General features: G+C 38.5%; 5 protein-coding genes across 5 annotated transcripts; 3 read left to right on the top strand and 2 right to left on the bottom strand.

Annotated features, from left to right (window-relative positions):
* Positions 1-3: 3 nt before the first annotated feature.
* On the bottom strand, positions 4-3,167 carry LOC130992250 (rop guanine nucleotide exchange factor 12-like). The gene is made up of 7 exons (XM_057916802.1): positions 2,616-3,167; positions 1,831-1,947; positions 1,591-1,745; positions 1,441-1,515; positions 1,126-1,368; positions 733-1,053; positions 4-643 (listed from the first exon to the last, which is right to left on the bottom strand). The coding sequence occupies exons 1-7, from the start codon at positions 2,932-2,934 to the stop codon at positions 275-277; spliced, it is 1,599 nt and encodes a 532-aa protein (XP_057772785.1). The 5' UTR covers positions 2,935-3,167; the 3' UTR covers positions 4-274.
* A 1,170-nt stretch (positions 3,168-4,337) lies between these two features.
* Positions 4,338-7,166, top strand: LOC130992249 (glyoxylate/hydroxypyruvate/pyruvate reductase 2KGR-like). Its single transcript, XM_057916801.1, has 2 exons — positions 4,338-5,018; positions 6,359-7,166. The coding sequence occupies exons 1-2, from the start codon at positions 4,596-4,598 to the stop codon at positions 6,875-6,877; spliced, it is 942 nt and encodes a 313-aa protein (XP_057772784.1). The 5' UTR covers positions 4,338-4,595; the 3' UTR covers positions 6,878-7,166.
* Positions 7,167-8,801: 1,635 nt separating this feature from the next.
* Positions 8,802-10,091, top strand: LOC130992248 (60S ribosomal protein L37-3-like). Its single transcript, XM_057916800.1, has 4 exons — positions 8,802-9,046; positions 9,158-9,293; positions 9,661-9,762; positions 9,844-10,091. Exons 1-4 carry the CDS (start codon positions 9,044-9,046, stop codon positions 9,888-9,890), a joined length of 288 nt encoding a protein of 95 aa, XP_057772783.1. The 5' UTR covers positions 8,802-9,043; the 3' UTR covers positions 9,891-10,091.
* A 1,955-nt stretch (positions 10,092-12,046) lies between these two features.
* On the bottom strand, positions 12,047-15,953 carry LOC130992247 (pyridoxal 5'-phosphate synthase-like subunit PDX1.2). Its single transcript, XM_057916799.1, has 2 exons — positions 14,564-15,953; positions 12,047-12,380 (listed from the first exon to the last, which is right to left on the bottom strand). The coding sequence occupies exon 1, from the start codon at positions 15,498-15,500 to the stop codon at positions 14,577-14,579; it is 924 nt and encodes a 307-aa protein (XP_057772782.1). The 5' UTR covers positions 15,501-15,953; the 3' UTR covers positions 12,047-12,380; positions 14,564-14,576.
* Positions 12,374-13,834, top strand: LOC130992246 (uncharacterized). Its single transcript, XM_057916798.1, has one exon. It carries the CDS (start codon positions 12,405-12,407, stop codon positions 13,545-13,547), a length of 1,143 nt encoding a protein of 380 aa, XP_057772781.1. The 5' UTR covers positions 12,374-12,404; the 3' UTR covers positions 13,548-13,834.
* Positions 15,954-27,726: the final 11,773 nt, after the last annotated feature.

Below are 27,726 nucleotides of genomic sequence, written 5' to 3'. Positions count from 1 at the left end.
ACATAAACACATATATATCTAATTAGCTTAGAACAATTAAATTTTACATCGATCGTGGAAAACAATGTGGCTGCTCCAGAAAGACAAAAACTTACAAAAACAATTGCATTAATTCTTCTGTACAATGATTTCTAACCCTACTTCAAATCCAGTTGAAGTATTGATTTGGTTGTCCTAATATACGAAAAAGGTGAAAAACTAGAAGTTTGATTAGGATTTTAGGCCCCACTAATATATACAAGTTTGAAAAAATGTTGATTGGTGATGAGATGAACTAATGGCGTGACGATGGACTTCTCATGCCACTCAAGTTCTCAAGCTTCTCTAGGAATCTCTTGTTTGTGGCAATGGTGGCTGCCTTGATGGGAGGTGCATCGGCTTCTTCCTGCGCCTCCTTCTTAGCCTCCATGTCCCCATTCTCCCACCCCATGAAATCCAGCAGCGTCGCCTTCGAACCGGGCGTCTCTGCTCCATTCTCCTCGGTTGAGGACTTGGGCGGGGTGAACGCCTTCACCGAGTCCCCGCCGGCTTGATTCCTAGCCTGGGAGTCGATGAGCATCACGTCGTCTATTCTCGAGAGCACCGTGAAGGCCAGGCTCTCGATGATTCTTGAGTAGCTCTCGAGAATCGCGTGCCCCACGTCCTACAACATCAACAAATTAAAAGAGTTGCGTTGTTGAAGAATGGCAATGCACATGTTGCTTGGATTTGAATTTGAATTTGAATCCCTACTCTGTTGCATTGGATTTTGCTTATGTCTAGATCAGATTGGGGGATTCCTGGGAATCTATGCTTCAAAATGAGCAGAATTGTCTCAGCTCTATCTTCAATGATCTCTCTCTTCTCCATGCTCACAGCTGAGCCCCAAGCAGACTTGTTGTCCTTGGCATTCATCTTCCTCTCCCAGATCACCACGGATGCCTCGATCTTGTTCTTGAGATCCAGGATCTTGTGCTCGGACGAGAGGTCCACGGACTGGAGGAACACGTCCGGATCAAAGAAGTCGTCCGTGATGCTCTTGTACATTGCATCTCCAAGACTAGCTCTCCCATTCTGCAATTACAAACTTGCAATTAGCTAGGCCTAAACTAGCAATGTGGATTCATTCTTACCACACACACACACCTTAGGCAGAGCTTCTATGTAGCTCTCCGGGATCTCCATCTCTGTCAGGACCTGCGCGTTTATGGCCATGGCTGCTTTCAGCACTTGGTGCACCGAATCCTTCTGATACTGCAGCCATTTTCGTGTCACCTCCGACAGACCGTTTGGAGGAACCTTAGGCGTTGGGATCCACCACTTCTCGTTCTTGCTCGGTCCCTTCTCGTAGTAGAACTCGTTCTGATCCTTGAAATTGTCCAGACAGTCCTGTTTCTCACGTCACAACAATCAATGAGCAACAAAACCAGGAGAGGAATTCAACTAAATATTTGCTCTTACAAGGAGCATGCCATCCAGCTTCTTCAAGGCAGGAACATTCATGTGGAGGTCAGTTCTCTGTCTTGTTATCATAATCTGGTATGGAGTGAAGGATAATTAGCTTTCAAAGGCAGAGAGAGAAGAGAGTGAAAGAGAGAGGGAGAGAGAGACCTCCATGTTGCTACCATCTTTAGCCTTTTGTTTAGAAGGAACGAATTCGACAATATGATCAGTGACAGATAAGAGCCAATCAATCTCTTTTTTCCATCTTGCCTTAGTGTCTGGTGCCATAGGCTCCAATCTCTTTTGCTCTCCAAAAGCAGAAGCTGAATTCAAGTGCTTATATATATTGTTATTGAAGCAATTAACGATTTTCTTGTTTTTATAGTAGTATATGATATGATTAAATACCTGCTAAGTTTGTAACAGCATTGGACAAAGCCAAAGCAGAAGAGACGCCTTTTCCTCCACCGGACATGTCTTCTCCTAGAAGCAACTTTGCAAACTTTTCCTTCATCATATCGATATCTACATGTTACGAGAAAGAATATGCCTCAATATAACATACTTGCACTGTAAAATCATGCTGCTGCTTCTACATTTTCATATCTCGTATCAACAATTAATATATAAGTACATGTGAACGAGATATTTATCCAGTACTGTGCACATTAATTGGACCGCGGTTTTGAATGTTTCATTCTCATAAAGAAAAGAAACAAATAATAACATAGCCACAAGTGAAACGAACATGCACATCAACAACTCAAAGCCTTTACAATCAAGAAAAACTAAGCAAAAAAAACAAAAAATGTATTTTAATTTTTGTTAATATAATATTTATTTCTGAACTAAAGCTATGTATTTTGAGCTTGAAATTATGGATTGTTTCTATGCGTTTGTTTAGCTTGAACTAGTATCGTAGGCTTGTCATAGCTATTTTATATATTAAGAATATTGGAAATTATATGACATATACATACATGTATGTGCAATTGAACCCGCATGTAATGTATTACATGTCTCAGAATTTTTGCTAATACGAGAAATTTCATCCAAAAATACAGTTAATTCGGTTTCATTTATTTATTTATTTCAAAATTTGATATATTCATTTCTAAACCGAATGCTCAGCCCACCAGACAGAAACCATGAAAACAAATTCAACAAATCTATATCAACATGTGTTTCCTTGCCTGAAGGCGGCCCTCTTGGCTGAGGGGCGGGGGCGGGTGCGGGTGCGGGGGCGTCATTGGGCGGCGGGCGGGAAGGCTTGACAGTCTCGGTCCGTTCAATAGCAGGAGCGGCGGCGACGGGTGGGTCCGGCTGCTGCTGGTCAGTGAGATCGGGCAGCGGGCTGGAAGCCTGGCTCTTGGAGAGGCGATCATCGGCTGTGGAGGGTCCATTAGTCTCGATCACCAAACTCTTAGACTGTCTGATCCCATCAAACATCCCCTTGAACTGCCCCAACTTGGCTCTCAAATGCTCCTTCTCCTCCTCTAGCACGCGCACCATTTTCGCGTTTTTTATTTTTATTACCCAAGCTCGGAGCAAATGCAACTTCGTTATTTTTGTTATTTTGTTTTGGTTTTCTCTCGCAAGAATCTTGGATTAGAGAGAGAAGGGGAATGAGATAAGGAGATGAATGATTAATTGTTGTGCAGTTGGGAGCAAGGATTTAGGGGGAATATGTTGTTGGTTTGTGTTTATGGTTGTAATTATTATCAGGTTTGTTTTTAATTTTTATTTTTATTTTATTTTTGGAGTTTTTGTTGTTTATGAACGTGAGATGATGTAGGAACGTGGGGTGCATGTTAGAGGTAATTGAGATTAAGACAGGTCATTGGATGAGTTTAATTATGTTTAGGCCTTCTATTTTTTGTTGTGTTTTGATTCTCTGGTTTTTCCCATGTTTGTAAAATTGACGGTGCTTTTTAGTTTTCAAGATTTGTGCTAGAGGAGAGGCGGGTAAAGATTTCTAGGAGCCAACAATTTCTTGCAGGGCCACAAACACTTAATAAGGATGGATCAATTTAAAATTATTTGTTCTATTAAAAAAGAAAAGGATCAATTTAGATTATTGAAGAAAAAACAAAAAATTACAGTAGCAAAAATTATTTGTTTTGATCAATTAAAAATCACAATTACAAAAAGTTATACAAATCCATATTCCGACGATTACTCGGTACCTGAAAACCTAATATTACGTGTAAAATGATTTTTTTTAATACCACATTAAATTCATGTCTTTTTTAAACTTTGAGATACTACAAAATTTGACAAAGATATATTTACATAGCAGGAGAAATGTTCAATTAGGATTTCTAAATATTCGTAGAATTGAGATTAGATTCCATCCATCTATTTTATGTAATCATATCTAATGACTAATGACTATCAATTTCGTTGAAATTTTTTAATGAACATGTATATAATTTTGATGAGCTCGACATATTTTATTTAATATTTTCACTTCAGGATTCGAACTCGTGTTCATCAAAATTATTAACATGTTCATCACAATTATTGATTTGTTCAATATTTCGCAAAGATATTTAGAAATCTCACTTGAACTTAACTCTACATAATTTCGTAAACATTTATCAATCAAATTTGATTAACTAAAAAATAGTACTAATATATCTTACTACTTGCAAAACTTTAGCGATCTTTTGAAGAAAAGTTGTGTTTCATTTGATATTGTATTGCAGCTACGATTACGATTATGTAGCTTTAAGAAATTCATAAACTGTTTTCCAAAAAGAAAAACATAAACTAATCAATATATAATATAATACACTTCACAATCACAATATAATATGGAGTACATCACAATCACAAATTAAATTATATTATATTATAATAAACCGACAAGAAAATAATTAAATAACAAAACGGACTAAACCAATAATCAAATGGTATTGTAAAAAGATTAAACTTTAGATAAAATTATCACTACACTAGTAGTGTTTTTCCATGCGATATGTATATATATGAGATTTCTTCATTGATAACTATGGATTTCTTGATTCGAGCAGTGTTTTTTCATTTCTTATGTATATGTGGTTGTATCAAACCACAAGATTTCAATCACAAATTCGAATCGTGCATATAGCTTTATATATCTAAAGGATTTCTTGATTCAAGCAGTGTTTTTTTTCATTTTGCAGAGCGAAATGGAGAATGTGGGAGTGATGATGACCACTCCAATGTCAGCCTATCTGGAGCAACAGCTCCAGCAGCGCTTCACACTCTTCAAGCTTTGGGAATCGTCCTCCCGAACTCAGTTCCTCACTCGGCGCGCCGACTCAGTCAATGCGGTGGTCGGCGACACCAAAATCGGCGCCGATTCCGAGCTGATTGACTCGCTCCCCCGCCTCGAGATCGTCTCCACTTACAGCGTCGGCCTCGATAAAATCGACTTGGACAAGTGCCGAGAGAGAGGAATTAGGGTTACCAACACCCCCGACGTGCTGACGGACGACGTCGCCGACCTCGCGATTGGGCTGGCTCTGACCACGTTGAGGAGAATCTGCGCCTGCGATGCGTTTGTGAGGAGTGGATCGTGGAGAAATGGGGATTTTCAGCTGGCTACCAAGGTTTGTGAACTTGGGATTTTCTATTGTTTCTCTTTTTATTTGTAACATGTCGCGTGTTTATTGTCATTTCGAGAATGCGCCCTCGTCCTAATTTGAATAGTTTATAGATTGCAAATTTGTGTTTCTGTGTAGCTCAATCGCTTTCCTAAAGTCTGTTGCTCTACATTGTGTTTTTTATGCATGAAGAGATGGAGTTGTGGTTATGTAAATCGGTAAATGAGTTGAATCGAGTTGAATTTCAGTTACCGAGCCTTAGAAATTATCCTTGAGCTTGTTGATTGCCGAAAACTTGTTTGAATTGTCGAGCTTTAGATCTCGTGTTTGAGCTCATTGCTGATTGAAGCTTAGACAACTTGTTAGAGCAATTGTCAAGCTTTAGAAATTATGTTGGAGCTCGTTGACAAATGAAGCTTGGATGTGCTGAAATACAGCCAGCAGGTTTTGAGTGGTCGAGCTTTAGAAATTGTGTCTGAACTCACTGATAAATGAAGCTTGAAGCCTTGAACAACTGAGCTCGTCAGGCTTTAGAAATCATGTTTGAGCTCGCTAAAATGAAGCTTGGACGTGCGCTGTAACACAGCCGGAAGCTTGTTTGAGTTTCGAGCTTTAGAAGGCTATGTTTGAGTTCATCCATAGAAATTATGGATGAACTAAGATTTTTACAGCCGAACACTCAGTCCTGCTTGAGTACTAAGATTTTTCTTGACCTTTTCCTTTCCTTGTTGGGCTTTGGATTATGAAAGATAGAAATGTGTTCAAGCTTTTCTGATGAAACAAATTCAAACTAATGTTTAAATAGTAGTTTGGTTTGATTTTTATCATAGTTAAAAAAAGCTTTGAAATGGAGCTTAGAGAATTGAGTCTTTCGAAAATTTTAGCTAGACGTGTCTTGATTACATGATCTGTAGTAGAAGTGACGAGGAAATCATGGTTGTGCTTCCATGAATTGCAAACTAGCATTAAGATCGTTGATCGTGATTAAGATATAGTTAAGATAGTGATTACGAACTAGTTTCCAAAGCCTCTTGATTCAAGAATTTGAGAATGAAAACAAATTGTTCATTGACTCAAGAATTACCCTGTTCTTATGCAACTAGACTACAGGTAGGGGCAGTTGATTTTGTGAGTAATGGAGAACCCAATTTTTAGTAATGGCGGCTCGAATTCTCTGTAAAAGTTGATCTTGTGCAAGCAAATGAAAGATCAACGACCCAAAACACTTCTCCCACATTCACAAGAAAATCACAGCCATTTTCAGTTGATTACTTGTCTTGGTTTTCTTTGTTGCCTTATTTGCATTATTCATGTTTCTCTGTTTGATTGCCTGTGTCCATTTTCAGTTCAGTGGCAAATCAGTCGGCATCCTCGGGCTAGGCAGGATTGGTTCTGCCATTGCCAAAAGAGCTAAGGCATTTGGGTGCACCATCGGCTACCATTCCCGGACCAAGAAACAGATCACCGACTACATGTACCACTCCAATGCCGTTGATCTGGCTGCTAACTGTCGAATCCTGTTCGTGGCATGCTCCTTGACAGATGAAACGAGACATATTGTGAATCGGGAGGTTATTGATGCATTGGGCCCTGGAGGGGTCCTTGTCAATGTAGGACGAGGCGCACTTGTTGATGAACATGAACTTGTGTCTGCACTGTGCGAAGGCAGGCTAGGTGGCGCTGGGCTCGACGTCTTTGAGAACGAACCTCACGTGCCCGAGCTGTTTTTCGAGCTAGTGAATGTAGTCCTGCTGCCTCATGTTGGAACCGACACCGTCGAGACGAGCAACACTATGGCTGATCTCGTTGTTGCCAACTTGGAGTGTCATTTCCTCAAGAAACCGCTGTTGACTCCGGTGATCTGAGCAGAATTAGCCATCTTTTGTCACCATCACCATTATGGCAAGTTTTTCTTTTGGTTGATTGATTTCGTAGGTGCAAAAATTTGCATAGTTTTAGGGAAAGTGGCAGCATGTACAATTTTGTATCCTCATATTTATAGTTCTATAATCTCTAATTGCTGCTGATTGTGAAGAGAATGAGGAGAAATATTTTGAGCACGAGAAATCTGTCCCAACCTTTTTGGCGCATACAAATTTTTGTGAGACTGTTTCACCATGCTCAATATTCAAATGCATAATCGTATTTTAGTAACATTGTATTTTTGTTGGTGTTTACAATTTAGATATGAGTTTTGATCATATTAAATCCGATTTTAGGCATATCTCACAGATTCACAGTGAGAGTGTTTTACATAAAACACGTTCATACTCGCCAGTCACCACTAATAATGAACTTGGGTGATCTTTCTATTAGAAATTTAGAACAAATTAAGGTTGCCGGTCGACTGATTTTGATGAGTATTACTAAATACAAACCAATTCTGTGTAAAAGAGAGAGTCAAGTTTTTGTCTCTAGAAACACCAAAGGTTGTAAACGAATCAAGTAGCTCGCGAATTATTCGGAGCTCGGTTAAAAAAAAAAACTCGTTCGAAATTCATTCGTTTCCCGAACGAGATCGAACTCACCCTAAAATCGAGTTCAATAAAATTATCGAGCTGAATTCGAGACCTGCATATATTCGGCTCGTAAGCTCGCGAATAGGTGTTCGGCTCTAATATATTTGCGAGTTTATTCGTACAGACTCACGAATATGTTCGTGTAAATAATTTTGTATATTATTAATTAGTATATTTATTTTACTATTTAATTATCAAAACTTATTCTCTAAAATTTTATAATTGTATATTTATTTTTTTAATCAATCATTAAATAATATCATCAATACTTAATTGTCAACAATGAATTCAATTGTATATTTTCATATATGATGAAATTGAGATTTTATAAATAAAAGGAAAAAGAAAAAGCGAACCTAAGAACCCTTAAAAGCACAACGATGCAAACTAAGAGCCGAGTCTCATTAAAAAAACTCAAGGAAAAGAAAAAAGAGTATTCGTCTATCAGAATAAAACAACAAACATATATTGAGAAATCACCATTGCTTTGTTGCGATGCATCTATGAAAAATATATGTTTGTTTTTATTTGGAAATGATGCCACAAACTTCCCCTCTTACTATTTATAAAAGAATATTGGATCTAATCTGCACTCAAACACAACTATCACACTTTTTGTTAAACTCGTGTCATCTCCATTTGGTCACAATGTTTAGGAACAAATGAAGTAAATATAAAAATTGAAATAAACAAAAATTAAAATATAAAAATAATTAAAAATAGTTATCAATCAAGCCCGAGCTCGAGTTCGAATAACATGTTCTATATTTTATTCATGAGTCGAGCTCAGGTAACAATTCGCCAAAATTGTCGACCCAAACATAAGCTAAGCTCGAGCTCGATTTAATTGAATAATTATCTAACTGAATTCGAACTCAATTAGAGCTTAATATTTATTTGTCGAGTCGAGCTTGAACTCAATTTAAAGCTTGAATTCAAACTCGAATCGAATCAAATAAAAATTTCGCGAACTGAGCCTGAGCTTGAAGCTATGTAGCCCTAGAAACGCAAACGCCAATAATTTAGAGATGCACGAACCCAAATAGACATTAACCCAATTTCTTTTTATTTGCTTCAAAATACAGCTTCCTTTACAAAATTCAAGGTCTACTACGACGTTTCGATGCAGGGCAAATTTGTTATGAATGATAAAGGGGTATAATATATGTGACATTCTAATATTTTATTTACTTTAAACTAGAGTATCCTCTACAAAACCAAGTTAAATTAGACAACACAAATGTCACTTATGAAATGGAAAAAACATTCAAATATTTTGAAGAGAGGAAAAAAGAATATCCAAAATCATAGCTTACACAGACCCCTTCAGCACATTAGAAGGAAAGCCCAAATATATAGGCCCATTAACAACCCAATACTCATCAGAACCCAAACCCTAATACCCATTTTCTTGAACTTCTTCATATAAAATTCGTGCGACGCCGCTCATCTCTCTGTTCACCCGCTGAGCTCAGTAGAGAGAATCTAGGTTTTCTGCATCGCAACACAGCAATGGTGATTTCTCAATTTCTCTTCGGATTAAAGTTTTGATTCGATTTCTCCATATGCAATGATTAGAACGAGGCAATATGCTTACCGCTGTCTGTTTGTGCGTGATGTTTTCAGGGGAAAGGAACCGGGAGTTTCGGAAAGCGGAGGAACAAGACACACACACTGTGTGTGAGGTGCGGCCGCCGCAGCTTCCATTTGCAGAAGAGCCGCTGCTCCGCCTGCGCTTACCCAGCCGCTCGCAAGAGGACATGTATGTCATTTTCAATTTTGTTGATACAATTTCAATTTTGTGTGCAGTTGTGATCCTGTTCATAATCTTAGCTTATCCTATATGAATGAAGATTGTTGATCCTTTTTCCTCCATAGTTAGTGGTTTTCAGCTGATCAGTTGTAGGAATCCACTGTAGTTGATATGTTTTAACTTTTAAGTATTAGGTTTAAGCGACAGTATGCTGTTGAATAGGTTGGACCAATTATTCGCTGTAATGATGGTTAAAATTATCTAAGCTATTTGCGATCTAGTATTGTTTTGTATCTACAATTACGGTGAATGCATTTTTTCTTCTTGACAATTCATTGATGTGATTGTAAATGATGCTCAAAATGTTGAACTTCAGACAACTGGAGTGTGAAAGCCATCCGTAGAAAGACCACCGGAACTGGACGCATGAGGTATCTCCGCCATGTGCCTCGCAGATTCAAGACCAACTTCAGAGAAGGTTTGGCCCTTTTCCATTCCTACGTTTAATTTCTGTTTGTTATGATTTTCATTGCATGAGATTTATACTTATCGATGTTAGGTACCGAGGCTGCACCAAGGAAGAAGGCAGCTGTTGCCTCTGCTTAAGGTCGAGGGTACATTTGGTCGAACTTATCTCGATTACAATCTTGAGAGAGGATTAGAGACGGTTCCATTTTTGGGATTGCCATTTCAACAGCGTTTTTATTCAGTTGTTAAATTTTGTTGGTGTTGCTCACAAGTATTCTGATACAGATTAATCAAAGACCAGTTGCTTTAATGCCCATGTTTCTTGGTGATTTTGTTGTCCTTCCTCCTGATTTTTTGTTCGCTATTTCTTTAAATGGTTTTTCTGCTTGATTGGCACACGCATACTTGGCTTTGGTGATCATGGGTTCGTTCTAATATGCTGCTGGTATGATGAGCACGACTGTAATCATACTAAAGCATTTTATTTAATTGTAGTATGATCACTGTATCATTCTTGCAAATTACTTTGTTCATGGCATGAATGTATGTCATTACCCTTGAGGACTTGAGTTATCTAGTTGTTTGACCCTAGTTCTGATGCAGATTGTTGCTCATAAAAACTGATGTAATGAAATGTGATTATCTGTTTAGATTTTTGAGCTGGATAATTCTGTTTGTGTAGGATGAATAGTAGTGTCTCATACTCGGTCTTCTAATTCGATCTGAGTGTTATTTGCTGTGTTAATGGAATGGCTGCAGGGAGTATGGCCTAAAATAAACTTTTGTGCCATTATAGGTTTGGTAATGGAAGCTTTATATCAAAAAAAGGTTAGTAATAGAAGATTGAGGGGTTTCTTTGAAGCTATTGTTTAATCTTTAAAGTTGTATTGTGGATTATATTTATAATGTTACACATCTTTGTACGTATAACATGTTGATAAAATTACTCTGATTACACATCTTTATTTCGTTAGCATATACTCCCTCCGTTCCACGAAGCATGACCCGATTTTCTTTTTGGGTTGTTCTATAAAGCTTGATCCGTTTTAAAAAATGATAAAAAAATTTACCCTTTATTTATTTTTTCACTTTTTCACCTATCACATTTAACACAAAATATTAATTTTTTAATTCTCGTCCAGAAAAAAAACTGGGTCATGCTTTATGGGACGGAGGGAGTATTAAGAGTACCAAATCAAATTTCTTGTACTCCTTATATGTCCACCAAGAGTTTAATACTCCCTTCGTCCCATATGGATAGGCTGATCGGGATTTTCACAAGGATTAAGAAAAATCATTGGAAATGAAAACATATAAGTAAATTTCCTAGTATGCCCATATTTATTATTTAATGATATATTAAAGTGAGAGTAAATTAAAGAATTAAATAGGGTTATAATAGTAAATGAGTAAAAAAACATTACTTTTTATGAAAATAAGCCTATATAAATGGGGCATTCAAAAAAGGAAAACAAGCTTATATATATGGGACGGAGGGAGTATTATTATTTGATTTGACGTAAATAAAGAATGTAACACTTTTTTTTTAAGATATGATTTAACTTTCTCCTTTTAATTATAAACACTCTTGGCTTAAAACCTGTGTCCACCAAAGTATTACATTCTTGGTGGATGGAGGGAGTATGTTTTTTAACAAATTTTACTTGCATAGAATTGAACCAATTTCGATTTTACGCCCCAAACTTTCGAAAATGTAGGGGATGGTTGGTTGATAACATAACATATTTAATATGACAACAATTAACTGCTACACAGTGGGTTTTCCGTTTTTCGGAAAAGACAAACAATGATTCTAAATTTCTAAATTGATTCAAATTCTCGCTATGTCGACCAACCATGGATATACGACACTTGTCTTGTTCTTAATTTACAAAGACGAATAGGTTTTCCTTTTTTGGTGCAGGGTCTAACAACAAGATCTGCAGCTCATTACTAAGCCACTACTGAATTGATATAGAAAATCATGATTGAATCCCCAAATTGATCAAAATCAAGAAAGCAGAAATGGAGATGTTGCATTTGCATCAGCGGATAAGTAAGGGTGGTGATGAGCAAAAAATGTCCGGAATGTATAGTTATGATGATAGCCATAATGATATGAAGTGTAGGAAAATGACAGCAGCATGCGCACATTAAAATTGGGTTTCGTTTCCAGTTTCAATCAATGTCTGGTCCCTTGTCTATGTGCATCGGCTAAGTTGTAATGAGGTAGGGGCCATAACAACTTCCTACCTCCCTTATAAATGCTGCACTTAAGCTCAATATTCCTTGCATAATTATAAATCCAGACACAATTATATTACCAAGTACTTTTAGAATAACAATTAGTACAATAATTAGGTCTGCTCATTTATTGGGTAAGGATAAAAATGGATCATTCACTCATCATACTCATTCCAAGGCCCCCTTTGCTGCATAAATGGCTCGACAAAACTTAGGACCTGCTGCAGAGCAATTACTATATGCTGCCATTTCTTTCATTCAATAGCCCAGAGTTTGCATCTAAGCTCACCAAATTTTTATACCACTCTTCCTACCCTTTTGCATCTCGTAGCACTACTTACTACGGCTTGCTAACGAGAATCTGAAGGTTCATGTCGCTTCAGTCTGCAGAAGAGTAAGGATATAAAGATGAGTGGCGAGACTAGCAGCACCAAGCAGAAAACATTTCACGATACCAAGATATTCTTTCACAAAGCTTTCAGAAATGTGAGATCCATGCTGTTGAGAGGGTACGCAAAGCTACCTAGAAATGCTTTCACCAATCCCATATTCTCTGGTAGCAGCAAGATCGGTCCCAAGTTGCAGGAGACCGACAGTTCGTGCAAGAGTTCCTCACAGAGATGGGATTTCAATGAGGCGGTGAGCAAGAAAGATGCCCTACTTGCACTGAAGGGGCATACGAATGGAGTAGAAGGCTCCACGAGCGTTCGTCGATCAGAGGACCAGAAGGCAAGATCACGCCTTCCAGGGAAGGAACAAGAGTCTAGTTTCTTGGCTACAGAGGACTTCGCAAAGAAGATGGAAGAGTTGGAAATGATGGATGTGAGTGATGGGGATCATGTGCTGGACATAGATGAAGTTGTTCATTGCTACTCCCTCCTCACCAGCCCAACTTATTTAGATATAGTTGACAAATTCTCCAAGGATGTCTACCGGGAACTCAATCTTCCCCAACCATCAAGAAATGTCAACAACTCAGTGAGGAAACTGGATTCAGCAGCAAGCATTCACGGTTCAATGAGGAAGTTGGGTTCAGCCAGTGTTCACGGTTCGATGAGGAGACTTGGTTGCTCAACCAGTGTCCATACTTCAATGGGAAAAGTAGGTTCAGACAAAGCTCACGGTTCAATAAGGAAACTGAGTTCAACCAATGCTCACAGCTCAAAGACAAAATTGGGTTCAGAGAGCCTTCATGGTTCGATGAGAAGATTGAGTTCAGACAACATTCATGGTTCAATGAGGAAATTGGGTTCCTACAGCATTCACGGTTCAATGAGGAGATTGGGTTCAGACAACGTTCACGGGTCAATGAGGAAATTGGGATCAGACAGCATACACGGGTCAATGAGGAAATTGGGTTCACACGACATTCATGGGTCAATGAGGATTCTGACATCAGACAGCATACACGGATCAATGAGGAAACATGGTTCAGACAGCATACATGGGTCGATGAGCATGAGGAAACTGGGTTCAGACAGCATCTATGGTTCCCTGAGGAAACTGAGATCAGATAGTATTCGCAGTTCAATGAGGTGTCAGCCCTCTTAAGCTATATGCAGCTAAGTATAAAGAATCCAGATGCTTAGGGATTCATGGTTTTGTCTTTATTTAGCTGTGCGTGAGAGAGTGTTAAGTCCAGTAGCAGTTCCTAGTTTTCGGGACCACATTCATTGGATGGTAGGTGCCAGCGCTTTCACCACAAGCTATAATGTATTCGGATACCATTATTTTCTGTAGATTACAATAACTACTCTATGCATCCTTATTTCAGATTGAAATTGCTTGTACTTGTACTATAACTTGTTACTTTTATTGCATCTTTGGCTCTTCGTTCAGATATAGATATTAGTAGAGCTACAGCAATGAGAACATTCTTAGCAGTTAGCAAAGCTTATGCAGGGAAGTTATACTTCTCTAAAAAAGCTAATAATTTTAACACGGTAACATCCAATCAAGGTTTAAATCCAAGGAAATATAGTTAATCATGGAGATAATAATTCCTAATCTGATTTTAACTACGAAGCCCAGTACATCGCTTACATGCACAAAACACTGCTAAGCAAATGATTCCTTTGTTCTGTAAAGATCGTCTCAGGACTAGGAACTTTGTGCATTGCAAATTCATCGAGACTCGGGGACTAAGAACTTAGTGCAGTTCAGATATGTTGAAAGATTTGCCAAAAGTAAGCTCCATCTTCCGGATTACAAGAGTTAGTTTACAAGCCTAATCATGTTTCTGCCTCGTTAATGTCAAGATGAGCCTCCACAATGATAGTCATCAATTTTCAAGGACAGAGACAGAGTTCAATTACAAAATGCAGTTTATTTAGATTCGCTACAAGATTCCACAAGGCTCGTGCAAAGTGATGAACTAGAACTATATTTTCCTATCAGTTAAGCCAGCAACTTAACAGAGATTCAAAGTCATTAGCTCTTATTCTTTCATTATGCAAAGAAACAACAGCAATGTAACAAGGCAAGTGCATAGCACAAACATTATACTACACCATTTCTCATCATGCTCGAAATCAAGAAAGCTACGAATCAAAAGCGCGAGAACTCACAAGAAACACAGAATCAGTAAGCATCTCCAGCTCCAAACCTCTCGACACTATTCTCATCAAGATCCAACCCGGCCATGGCGTGCTCCAAGCCACTGCTTGCCTGTGCCAGCTCCATTGGGTCATTGTAATTCCTCACGGCCTGCACAATGGCTCGAACCCTCTTGTACGGATCATCACAGTCGAAAACCTCCAGCCCCAAGAACACACCATCACACCCCAACTGCATCATCAACGCAGCATCAGCCGGCGTTGCAATCCCTCCGGCGGCAAAATGCACCACCGGCAGCCGCCCCATCTGCTTCGCCTGCGCCACGATATCATAAGGCGCCTCAATGCGCTTCGCAAAGGCGAAAACCTCGTCCTCATCCATGTTATTCAAAACCCTAATTTCCCCCATCACTTTCCTCACGCTCCGCACCGTCTCCGCCACATTCCCTAATCCGTTAATTTCCCCCTGTGTCCGAATCATGGCGGAGCCCTCCCTCACCCGCCGCAGCGCCTCCCCCAAATCGCGGCAGCCGCAGACGAACGTCACCCCGAAATTGTGCTTATTGATGAAGTGATTCTCATCGGCTACGCCCAGGGCCTCGCTCTCGTCGATGTAATCGACCCCAATCTGCTCCAGAATCTGCGCTTCGACGAAATGGCCGACGCGCGCCTTCGCCATCACCGGAATCGACAGCGCCTGCTTGATTTCCTTGATCAGCGATGGATCCGCCATGCGTGAGATCCCGCCACGCGGCGGCGGCGGATCGGAGACGATCACGCAGCAGGCGCCGGCGGACTCCGCGGTTTTAGCTTGATCCAGGGTGGTGACCTCCACGATGGCGCCGCCGCGGAGCATCTGCGCCATGCCGACTTTGAGAGAGAAGGGATTCTTCTTGGCGTCAGTAATGGCGGCGCTGCTGTAAAGCGTGACGGCGTGGTCGTCGGCCATTGCTGCGAGCTGGATTGTTGAGATGTACAGTAGAAATTGGAATCTGTAGAACTGCTTCTGCTGAGAGATGAATCAAAATTGGAAAGTTGATTGAACGATTATAGCGAAAATAGTGTTTGATGAATATAAGGGGCGGTGGAGAATGGTAATTTCGAGAAGATTCTTGGCGAATAATGGAGGAAACTCATTTGCCTGTAGAATGTTCGACGATTTGCCGGAACGAAGAGTGGAATCAAAATCAGAGATTAGTGGGAATTAAGCCTTAATCTTGTCTTAGATAGTTTATTAGTCTCTTAAATTTGCCAACTGTAGCTTCACTTAAATAAATCCAAATACCCAATACTTGGCATATTCCACTCTAATATAATGAAGGAAAAATACTTAACTTTCTCATGATTTTATTTCAATGTATTTACAACTATAAAGAAAGAAATCAAAGTTGTTTATAATTTTATCATATCATTCCATTTATTAGTTGTTGGCGTTTTTAATCAGTACTTCCTAAACCGCGATATTTCTTGTCATGCTTGTTTTTTCAACTTTTTCCAACATTTGAAGGTACAATTCGTGATAACAATTTAGTGTGGATTTAATTTCATTGTGTGTCAATGAAACTCATTTTATAACTCTAATAAAATATTATTCAAATCCGTGAACTTTAAAGAGTCGACTTTTGAGCGAAATTATCATAAATTATAGGTATATGTAATTAATTGCACAAACTATCACAAAACTAATAAAAATATTCCAATATTAATGACCAGATATCATAAAGTCGAGCTCTTCAGCCTGAATTTACATGACGATTTGACATTTTATATATATATATATATAGGGGACGGTTATTCAATAAACCACTTTTATTTTAAGAATTACGAACCAGCAAAAATGCATGAATTTTATCTATAACACGCATGAATAAACTGTATAAATGCATGAATTGCGAAAAATAATTTTTTGCTACATTTGGGATTCGAACTCAGGACCATGAATTTATCCAACAAGGTGATGAATCAACCGTAGATCTTGATGATCTAAGGGCTGAAAATGGTTCCTAATTTATATTTTAAGAAACGTTCTTATTTTAGTCTTCCCCTATATATATACATATATATATATATATATATATATATAGGGTGCGGTTATAGTGAGAACCACAATTATCGTGAGAACATAAGAATCAATAAAATTACTGCATCTGCTATACAAATTAATGCATCCGCTATTAAATTTAATGCATCCGAAAAAAATAAATTTTTTGCTCCCTTCAGGATTCGAACCCAGCACCTGCATCCATCCACCAAGATGATGCATCCACCGTAGATTTTGATGATCGAATGGCTTAAAATGGTTCTCCGTTCTTATTTTATTAGTGGTTCTTATTTGAACCTCTCCCTATATATATATAGTTACGTGACAATTTTATAACTCTAATAAAATATTACTATTCAATTTGACACATATTAAGAGCATCTACATTGGTGTTAAATGATAGCTTACTTTATGAGGGGGGACCACATGGTGTAAAGAGGCTGCACTGGGGTTACATGATAGCTTACATGATAGCTTTAATTTTGATTTTTCCATTTTTCATTTAAGTTTAATTTCATAAATTTAAATTACACAATTTACTTCAAATTTAAATTGCATTAATTTTGAAAGTCTAAAAATTACATAAAGCTGAATAAAATAAAAACAAATCCTACAAATAACTATTCTGGCCCTAGAGGTCCGAAACGTGCCCAAACATGCTCCATCAAATCATATTGGAGCGCGGCGTGCAACTGCCTATCTCGGATAAGGGTATCTCTTTGCACATATTCCTCGAATGAAACTGGGGTTGCTCGACCACTCTCCGTTGAGTCACTGCTAGACGCCCTATGTCCCGCGTCGTCATATCTCCAATTGATTGCTCCTTCACCTTCGTGATCCACAATGCAACACAGCATGATGTCCCGGAGGTGCTCCCGGTACCAATTCCGCGCGGGACTGCGAATGATTCCCCACCGAGCTTGAAGGACTCCAAAGGCACGTTCGACATCCTTTCGTCCCGATCCTTGCATCTTCTTGAACCTCGCCACCTTCTGATTTGTCACCATCGGTGGACTCTTGACGAAGCAACGCCACTCCGGATATATGTTGTCGCACAAGTAGTAGCCCATCTGGTAGTAGCGATGGTTCGTCTGAAAGAGCACAGGCGGGGCAGTTCCATCCAACACGTTGGCGAAGAGAGGCGACTGGTTGAGAACGTTGATGTCGTTGTTCGAACCAGCGACACTGAAGAAGGCATGCCAAATCCACAGATCGTGGGATGCAACGGCCTCCAAGATCAAGGTTGGCCCCCCTTGATCACCGCGTATATATGCACCGTGCCACGCCTTAGGGCAATTCTTTGTCGCAGCCCGCCCTAACTAAGGATAGTTAAGTCGAGTGATCTACGACTAGGATTGGGGTTAAAGAATAAGGGGAAGAAAGGGGCGTCATTTGGAACCATAAAACTTACACAACATAAGAAAACTCGTCATAATTTCTCATTAATACTCATTTAAATAGTCTATGAAAGACAACATAAAGCTTAATTAATAAAGCTCTGAATTAGAAGTCTTGAGTTTAGTCTAGAATGAGTCACTAGACTAATAGTTATTAACAACCGTGAGCTCAGCGCACCATCACACCAGGCTCAACGAGGTATGTAAAATTTCAAAGTTTATTTGACGTTAAATTTTGAAGAGCATGATGTTGAGGTTATATGATGAGTTATGATGTTATACTTTGAAGATGCATAGTTTGAGTTTGAGGATGACAACATGATTAATAATGAGTTATTATGTTGTAAGAGTATGATGTTGATGTTACATGATGAATCATGCGAGAGTTTATATCATATGATGTTATATGATTGAGCATGCATAATTATGAGTTATGATGTGATGTATTTTAGATGTTTTGTGATGAGAATTGTTTGAGCAGTTGTGATAAGTCACGATGATTTAGATGAAGGAATCTAATGTCATTGTTAAGAGAGATTTTCTACTAAGTAGAAGGATGAAATGAGAACTTAGAGCTAAAGCTTGAGAGAATTAGCAATTGCTTTAAGTACTTGTTGGTATGAGTTTGAGTTATGAGCTTGAGTATAATAGCATGATTAATGATGAGTTATTAGCATGCTGCAATGAGATATTGTACCGATATGTTTGAGATGTTTTGTGACGCGAGTTTTGCTCACGCAACCTGAATGGTACTTGAGAAGGTATCATGAGCCATAGTCTTCGGAGATGGCTTTGAGAGAGAATTGTTTGAGTTGTCTTACTGAGTCACGATGATTTAGATTAACGGATCTAATATCATTGTTTAGAGAGGTTACCTACTATGTAAAGATGGGACGAGATGAGAATTTAGATGTTTTGAGCTTGAGTTTTAAGATAATAGTACTACTTAGTAGGAGTTTTGCTAAGTTATGTTTTGTTTATTTCTGTTGCTGGAGCCAAGTAGAGTTAGTTCCTAGAGTCACCTTTAAGTTCTCCTTATAGGCTGGCCAGGACTGTTGGCACTGCACGAAAGTGCACTGCTGTGAGATCGAACTCAGGGAAGATCGGATACGAGGACGAGGCGTACAGTATGTGGTACAGAGATACCCTAGCAGATTTTCAAACACATGTTCATAGACTATGAAAGGATGAGAAAGTGCCAAGGAAGGCTAGGATTGACGAGGATGAGAAGTAGCCGAGGAGGGCTAGAGTTGATGAGGATGAGAAGAGAAGCCGATGTAGGCTAAAGCTAAGGATGATCTTGAGAGTACGAGCGGTACACCCTTGTTTTTGATTAGTTTTCAATTACATTGCGATGTATATAACTTACTTAGGAGATACTTGTACTTGAGCTTTTGACATGCTGATAGATAAGCATACGAATCTAGTACCCTACTGATGTTAGATAGATGGATGTTCCTAGTGTGCTAAAGTAGCAACTAGATGAGTTAACTGGTAGCAATTACCGTAGGAGGTCCAGACCGAGACATAGTACTATTAATGGTGTCGGCTTAGAAGGTACATCACGATAGATACTATGGTTTTCGTAGGGTTTATATGACACATTTATGTAAGTCCTCTAAAAGAGGCATTCTACTGATGGATATATTGGGTTGACCAGAGTGGTCTTTTTGTTAGCATTTCGTGAGTGCTTATTGCCTTACAGATGAATGTTAAGGTGATCGTGAGGGCTTCCTTAGAGTTTGAGTTAGTGAGTTGAACTTGAGTTTCGATGACGCTTAGAGTGTTGGTTGAGTTGAGTTTTTCCTTTTTGTGATTACAAATGCCTCAAATATTTCATCAAGAGTGTGGCGTGGAGGATAGGTGAGAGACAATACTCCGCCACCACCACCGCAACATGAGAGGAGAGTCGAAAAATATTGAACATTCGAAACAAGAGTCTAGAACATAGGACCCTAAGTTTAAGCTTTTAGCTTGCTGGTGCGAACTTAAGTTTTGTTATGTATAGTATGTTGAGGGTTTAGAAGACGCAGAATTTCCAAGTTCGGGATAGTATATCCCGTGTGACTGGGGAGTGATTATGTTGGACCTGGCCAGTCCGCATGATCCAAATCTCAGTAGACGTGTTTTGGGTTTATAAACCCACGTGTTTCAACTTTCGGTTGAAAAGCCAGATGGGTTCTTACTCTAGGTCATTTTTGTTCGATCTGGTAGTTACTTCATTCTACCCTCTGGTCATTCATTTGAGTCTCTTGAACAATTTGTTTTGATGTCGTTCTAGGGTTGAACCCTTACAACTTTTGAGTTATCCTAGTAGATTCTTTTGATGTATAAGACTAGTGAGAGGCACGTCAGAGGACTTTAACACCCGAGCAACTGGAAACTACACCTGAGAACAATTCAAGGCTACTCTTGAGAAGTATGTACCGAGGAGTACAGTAAGCAGCGAGAGGCTGATTATCGAAGTTTGATGCAAGGAAAAAAATCGGTTGTAGAGTATAACCGAAAATTCTGTGAGCTATCATGATTTGCTCATCAGAAGATGGATACTGATGAAGAGATGTCTGAGTTTTATGTGCCGGTTTAAGGCAGGACTTTAAGGTAGTATGGGCAAGTTAGAATCCTGTTTAATACAGGAGCCTCGCATTCTTTAATTGTTTGAAGCATGTTACCTTCAAACTCGAACCAAAACGAGTTAGTCTCGAGTTGAGAGTAATCACTCCTGTAGGAAGAGCTACTACAGTTTCTCACATGATTTCTAACTTAGAGCTTGAGTTAGGATCACTAAAGTTGAAAGCAAGAACCTTGCACTTAATGCCTATGTGGAACGTAGACATTATTCTAAGGATGGACTGGTTAGCAGAGAACTTTGCCCCGATTGATTGTAAGAAGAGACAAATAACTTTCCAACCACCTGGGAAGGAACAGACATGTTTTCACGGCATTGATAGAAAGAAGAGAGTTCCAATCGTTTCGGCACTTCAGGTGTCGAAATTGGTAAAAAAGAAAGGAGCACAAGCTTACCTAGTTTACTTGAATGATGAAGGAGAATGAAGTAAAAAAAAAAACTTTAAGGATGTAGCAGTGGTAAGGGAATATAGAGATGTATTTCCCGAGGTCTTACCAGGATTGCCACCAACCTCTGTCGCAGCCCGCCCTAACTAAGGATAGTCAAGTCGAGTGATCTATGACTAGGGATGGGGTTAAAGAATAAGGGGAAGAAAGGGGCGTCATTTGGAACCGTAAAACTTACTCAACATAAGAAAACTCTCATTTAAACAGTCTATGAAAGACAACATAAAGCTTAATTAATATTATTAATCAAGTTGTACATTATATGAAACCATTCTCTTAAGACTCATAGTATGACATAACATACTATAACATCATAACATTTTGCAGCGGAAAGTAGCTAGACATATGTATGAAGACATATTCTAGACAGGTTAACTTCGTTTATTAACAACCTAGAGAGATGAACATTAGAGATACTAATGTTTAATAAAAGAGATTAGATTATTAATCGAGTTTTCTTTTATAACTTCTCACTGATTCTTCATAACGATGAAGGTCCTTTTGGGAAGTAACGACTTGAGGGAGAGAGTGACGTTACTCATTGATACAGAGACACAACGAGGTGGGCTTTCTTAAACACGTATATAGAGATCCCCTGCATGCAGGCCTCTTATACGAAATGAAATGAATGACATGATATAATTGTTAAGTTTCAATTTTATGAAAATGATCAAATGATGAATGGTTCTTTATAAAATGAAGGGAATTATTATATGAAGGATGTTATATTGAAGTTATTGCATTGCCAATTTTTTGATGTTTTGGTATGTTATCTATCTGCTTGAGATGAAGAATTCGGTCCTATGCTAGTGTAGATACTAGTAAGGATTTGTGTACACTGAGGTGGTCGTGAGTCATCGAGCGGGTTGGCCGATCACAGTGCTGCAGAGGGAGGCCTCCCTCTCAGTACTTGATGTTATAACATATATGATACATACTTGATGAGAAAAGTCTGCGCAGACAACTTTGAGGAAATGAAAATGAGTTTAGCTAATACAGGGCCTTTCTACAAATTCCTTGTATTATGCATATGAAATGGCAATGACAATATTTATAGCTTTATAAGAATGAGATGTTTGGCATGTGTTCACTGAGTGCTTTTTGTACTCAGCCCTGCATATGTTTTTTCAAAAATGTGCAGGTTGAGCCGGTGTGATGATGGTGCTGCAATGAGCGGAGTCTCCAGGGTTGTTAATAAACGAAGTTAACCTGTCTAGAATATGTCTTCATGCATATGTCTAGCTACTTTCCGCTGCAAAATGTTATGATGTTATAGTATGTTATGTCATACTATGAGTCTTAAGAGAATGGTTTCATATAATGTACAACTTGATTAATAATATTAATTAAGCTTTATGTTGTCTTTCATAGACTGTTTAAATGAGTATTAATGAGAAATTATGATGAGTTTTCTTATGTTGAGTAAGTTTTACGGTTCTAAATGACGCCCCTTTCTTCCCCTTATTCTTTAACCCCATCCCTAGTCGTAGATCACTCGACTTAACTATCCTTAGTTAGGGCGGGCTGCGACATTCTTCCACCCCCAATGCATACAATCAAGACTCCCGAGCATCCCGGAAAATCCGTGTCGCGCCTCGTGCATCTGGGTAAGGCGTGTGATGTCCTCCCGCGCTGGACGGCGCAGATAATGGGCTCCAAAAGTCCGGATGACCGCCTTGCAGAACTTCTTGAGACATACACGTCCGGTGGAGTCGGGGACTTTGAGATACTTATCAAAAGTATCCGCACTGACACCGGTGGCTAACTGGCGGATAGCCGACGTGCATTTCTGCAATGGGGAAAGAGAGTCCCGACCTATTGCATCAGTGGTCATCTGGAAGTAAGTATCTTCACCTTGAACAGCCTCGACGATGCGCAAAAACAGCTCATTTTGCAATCAAAAACGCCGTCGGAAAAATGTAGGTCCGTATGTCGGATTGTCGTTGAAGTAGTCTTGCATAAGACATAGATGGGCTTCCTCTCTATCACGGTGGACGTAAGACCGGGGACGTTTCGCACGTCCCACCTCCGACGCCGGCTGGGCGTAGATGTGAGCAAGCAATTGTTTCTGCAACTCTATCTCCTCCATGATCGCGTGAGCTACACCGTCGGATAAATCAGACGAAGAACCGTGGTCAGATTCCGCCATTGTCGAAAGAAAAAAGATGAAAAGGCTTGAAGGAAAAAGAAGAAGGAGAATTGTGGAGTGAAAGTGAGGAAGAAGAAGGAGGAAGATGGAATATAAAGAGAAGAAAAAATTTTTAAAAAAAATTCGAACAGTCAAATTTGGCACGGAAACCGAGAAGTTAAAGCTGCCTTTAAATTCAAAATTCATTTTTTTTAAAGGCGCGTGTAAAACACGCGCCTTTTTACAACGGTTGTGAGGGCTACACGATAGAACGTGTAGCCCTCGTGTAAGTGTTTGCTGCATCGGTTTCACGATAGCAGCCTTACACGAGTAGGCTGCTATCGTGTAACCGTTGCAGATGCTCTAATATATTAATAGGTTCTATGGAAAAATTAATTTTTTTCTGAAAATTAGAAACGTTGAACATGTTAATAGTTTTTTATGAACATAGCAACAATTTTATTGAACGTTTTGTGACGTTTGGGGATCGAATCCTGGAGTGCGAAATTTTAAACAAATACTCCCTCCGTCCCAACTGAAATGTCTTGTTTCTTTTCGGCACGGAGATTAAGAAATGTGTATAAAGTAGATAAAGTGGGTTGGTGGAAATTATTTAAATATTAAGTACAGAGAGAGAGTGTATTGCCAAAAAAGGAAACATGACATTTCAAGTGGACAACCCAAAAAGGAAAACAGAACATTTCAGCTGGGACGGAGGGAGTACATCTTTTCAACAAATATGTCCGTCAATAAAAAAATACTGACATGTTCATAACAATTATTGATATGTTCATCAAAATCTAGACATGAGATTTATTCTTAATTTGGGATCGTTTGATTGATCATGATCAATGGATGAGATTGTTTCTCACTTCTTTAAATATTTGTATTTCTCAATATAACTTCTCTCTCTCTCTCTCTCTCTCTCTCTCTTTATATATATATATATATATATATATATATATATATATATATATATATATATAGAAAGGTTAAAGAGAGAATGATAAGTATTTAGAAAAAAGAGAATTAATCTGGAGCATTCAATCTTATTAATCCAATGACCATATTTGTATACCTTTATTTCCCTTAATTGTATCCGAAAAGGGCAATCTGGTAATTCCAATTTTGCAGTAACCGTATATTAAGAGAAAAAATCTTAAATTATCTATTTTATTTTGGTAAGATTTGATTCTTCCATATCTTTTCAATCTGCATTCACGTGTAATTCATAAATTATGTATATTTGCAAATTTATGTATATGTATTCACGCTTAATTTAGTCTCGTTAATCTTGTATTCGAAGAATTTAAATATTTTGTTAAGTTGTTCGTAATTTTTTTACGCCTGTTCGAAATGCTTTATGTTAAATATTTTATGTTAGTAAGAACATTCAAATAGTCTATTTAGGTGTTCGTAATTTTTTTATGCTTGTTCGAAATGTTTTATGTTAAATATTTTATGTTTGTAAGAGAAATTCAAATAGTTTATTTAGGTGTTCATAATTTTTTAAAGCATGTTCAAAATATTTTATGTTAAAAAACGAGGAAATAAAATCAGATTTTATAGCAGAAATGAAAATAAAAAGCGATTCGCCGAGAACATAAATGAACAGAACACAATTTATATATGAACATAACACAATTTATAATTGAACAGATATATTCAGATTTACCGGATGCATAATATCCCCAAAATTGCTCATTCAATTTGACGAAAAAGAAAATAGCAGTGCAGATTATTGCCAAAGACTAGATTTTGCGTTTTCAAATTTCTTGAACAAATCAGAGTCGAATATGCCGCTTCCACCGCTGTCAAACCCTCAAACCCCAATCGACGAAGCTCACCACCTCCAGGTCCGCACAATCCTCTACCAACAACAAAATTCCCCAGACTCAAAGCCAAACACCAAAATCACAAATCAATTAAAATATGAAATAGAGATAATTAAAACAACAAGATCTCAACAATCGTCGTCTCGCCATACTCCTTGGTCGGCCGCGCACCGAATTCGGTCACTCCATCAGCGCTGAATCACCCGGCGAATAAGCTCCCTATCATCACGTGGCGGCAAAGGTAGGCGGAAGCGCTTCGCTGCGCCGGAAACGACGAGAGAGAGAGAGAGAGAGAGCAGGAGGAGGGGGGAGAAAAAGACAGAGGGGTGGCTAGGGCATGGTGATGGCTCCGCCAGTGCTGTTCAATCGAGAACACATGAAATGGCAGGGGAGCGTGGTCGTGGCAGCAGAGGGGGACGGAAGCACCTCGCCGCGCCGGAAGCGGTTTTGAACAAGAGAGAGGCATCGGTGAAGAGAGAGAAAGATAGATATGGAAGAGTTGAAGGTTGTTTCTCAATGGCAGTAAATGTTGGAGTGATTATCGATTCTTCCATTTTTTGTTAGTCTACAAAAGTTACTCAAATACCCTTTAGTAATTAGAATGTAGTTTTCAGCAGTTTTAATTTATTAAAATAGCTGTAAATTTTGTTAAATCATAACCGTAAGATCAAGTGGTTTTGATGGAGGAGATTTATTCTCTATTCTCTATAGATAGAGTCATTCTTTGTTTAACTTGACCCTATATACTCCCTTCGTCCCAATAATGAAGACACACTTCATTTGGGCACGAAGATTAAGGTGAGGTAAATTAGGGAATAAAGTAGGGTGCCCAACTTTATTAGTGTATTTGATTAGTAAATGGTTAGTGATTTCTTTTTACTTTATTTAAGTGTCTATAGCTGCCGCCCACCACTACACCGCCGACCACCACCGCAGCCGACCACCACCACATCGCCGAAATTTGAACCATGAAAACCGAATCAAATCCAGAAAATCAGAAATTTGAACCATGAAAACTGAATCCAGAAATTGAAACACATAACTAAAAAATTAAATCATGAAAATCGAAACAACACAACCAAAAATCGAATCCAGAAATCGAAACAACACAGCTAGAAATTTTGAATCCATGAAAATCTGCCAATTTTGTTCACTCCGATTTCCAAATTTGAACCAGGAGGATGGCGGTGGAGATGGAGGGTTTCAGAAGGACGGCGGTGGCTGGAGAAGGAGAAGAGAAGGGGATGTACGGCGGTTTCAGACCCGCACGTATCTTGAGCAACGCCTACGCCGCCCCAGAACCAGATCCACCACTATCTTCCTCTCTCAAATCAAACCTAGAAATTGAGGGTGGTGGTTTGGTGGATCTGGGTTTTTGATGAGAAAGAGACCGGAGAATCGGAGAAGAGAAGGGGATGGGTGGCGGCTGTTCGGCCGGAGAAGGAGAAGCAGGCAGCGGCCGGAGAAGGAGAAGAGAGGGGGATGTGATGCGGTTTCAGAAAGAGGGTGGCGCCGTGGTTAGGGCGGCGGCGGCGGCGGCGGCGCCAAGAGAGCCGAGAGAGAGAGGATGAATGAGAAAGATTTAGGGTTTTGTTTGTCTTTTATACCCTAATTAGTGATAACTTAATTAATAATTGTAAGTCCTAATTATTTCCTTATTTGGAAAGTATCTTTATTATTGGGACAATTCAATAAGGAAAATGTGTCTTCAATAATGGGACGGAGGATATATATATATATATATATATATATATATTATATTACTTGATGGAGAAGGAAGTGGTGGAGTTTGAATCCTAGACCTCACTGTTCATAGACAAGAGTTCGCACCGCTTGATGTCTCCTTAGGGACATATTAATATATTATTAGAAAACATGTTTTTGTTATCTTTGCGAAAGATAAGTTAAAATTATGCAAGTACTCACCTTTTCAACATATTTTAAATTGACCTCCTACTAATTTTATTAATTTTGTGATAATTCTTACATTTTAGTTATAATAATAAAAAAATTATGATATTGTAGTTAAAATGTCAGTAAATTAGCATAAACTGTAACTAACCTTGATTAATATGCTGCTGAATTTGTTTAGATGTCGCTATATTTATTTGGTTATTTACAAGATGAATTTGTTTGTGAGTTTCTAATAGCGTTGAAAGTGTTTGAATTGGATAACAACTAAACAATAATTCTCAAAATGAAATAAAATAAGCTTATTGTACTCTATTAGTCCTCTAAAAATAGTCATGCAAGGAAGGAAATGGTATGAATTTTTAGTAATTTGATCCCTAAAATGGTATGAATTTGATCCCCTAAGATTATATGTTACAAAATTTAAAAATGAAGACTATATGTTTCAGAATTAAAAAATGATGACTATAACTCTCTTTTTTATATTTACACTCCCATAAACGAGGACATATAATAGTATAAATATAAAAAATTGAAGTTACTGTCCTATTTTGAGGATTAGCTCAATAATTATCAATATAAAGCGAAATAAATGCGATTTAAATTAAAAAGGAAAACAAAAGCGATTTCGCGACTAACCAGCAAGGGAACGCTAATTATCAATGTAAATAAAATTGTGAAATGATTATGTTTTCTTTGTCAGGTGGGTCCCTTGCATTCGAGTATGAATAAGTGTTACGTTGCAACTAATTTATACTACTACAAAAATCTCGAGAACTAATTGAACT

This window comes from Salvia miltiorrhiza, chromosome 7 (assembly GCF_028751815.1).
Source record: "Salvia miltiorrhiza cultivar Shanhuang (shh) chromosome 7, IMPLAD_Smil_shh, whole genome shotgun sequence".
NCBI lineage: Eukaryota > Viridiplantae > Streptophyta > Magnoliopsida > Lamiales > Lamiaceae > Salvia > Salvia miltiorrhiza.
Note: the sequence above shows the minus strand (reverse complement) of the source record. Positions and strands in the feature narration are given on the sequence as shown.

What these genes read in the sequence shown, in the direction of transcription:
- LOC130992250 (XM_057916802.1), bottom strand. Translation starts at nt 2,934, where the DNA reads ATGGTGCGCGTGCTAGAGGAGGAGAAGGAGCATTTGAGAGCCAAGTTG. An exon ending in AAGATGGTAGCAACATGGAG is followed by an intron (nt 1,516 to 1,590) that starts GTCTCTCTCTCC and finishes ACTCCATACCAG; the next exon opens with ATTATGATAACAAGACAGAG. An exon ending in ACATAGAAGCTCTGCCTAAG is followed by an intron (nt 1,054 to 1,125) that starts GTGTGTGTGTGT and finishes TTGTAATTGCAG; the next exon opens with AATGGGAGAGCTAGTCTTGG.
- LOC130992249 (XM_057916801.1), top strand. Translation starts at nt 4,596, where the DNA reads ATGGAGAATGTGGGAGTGATGATGACCACTCCAATGTCAGCCTATCTG. An exon ending in ATTTTCAGCTGGCTACCAAG is followed by an intron (nt 5,019 to 6,358) that starts GTTTGTGAACTT and finishes GTCCATTTTCAG; the next exon opens with TTCAGTGGCAAATCAGTCGG.
- LOC130992248 (XM_057916800.1), top strand. An exon ending in AGCCGCTCGCAAGAGGACAT is followed by an intron (nt 9,294 to 9,660) that starts GTATGTCATTTT and finishes GTTGAACTTCAG; the next exon opens with ACAACTGGAGTGTGAAAGCC. An exon ending in CAAGACCAACTTCAGAGAAG is followed by an intron (nt 9,763 to 9,843) that starts GTTTGGCCCTTT and finishes TATCGATGTTAG; the next exon opens with GTACCGAGGCTGCACCAAGG.
- LOC130992246 (XM_057916798.1), top strand. Translation starts at nt 12,405, where the DNA reads ATGAGTGGCGAGACTAGCAGCACCAAGCAGAAAACATTTCACGATACC.
- LOC130992247 (XM_057916799.1), bottom strand. Translation starts at nt 15,500, where the DNA reads ATGGCCGACGACCACGCCGTCACGCTTTACAGCAGCGCCGCCATTACT.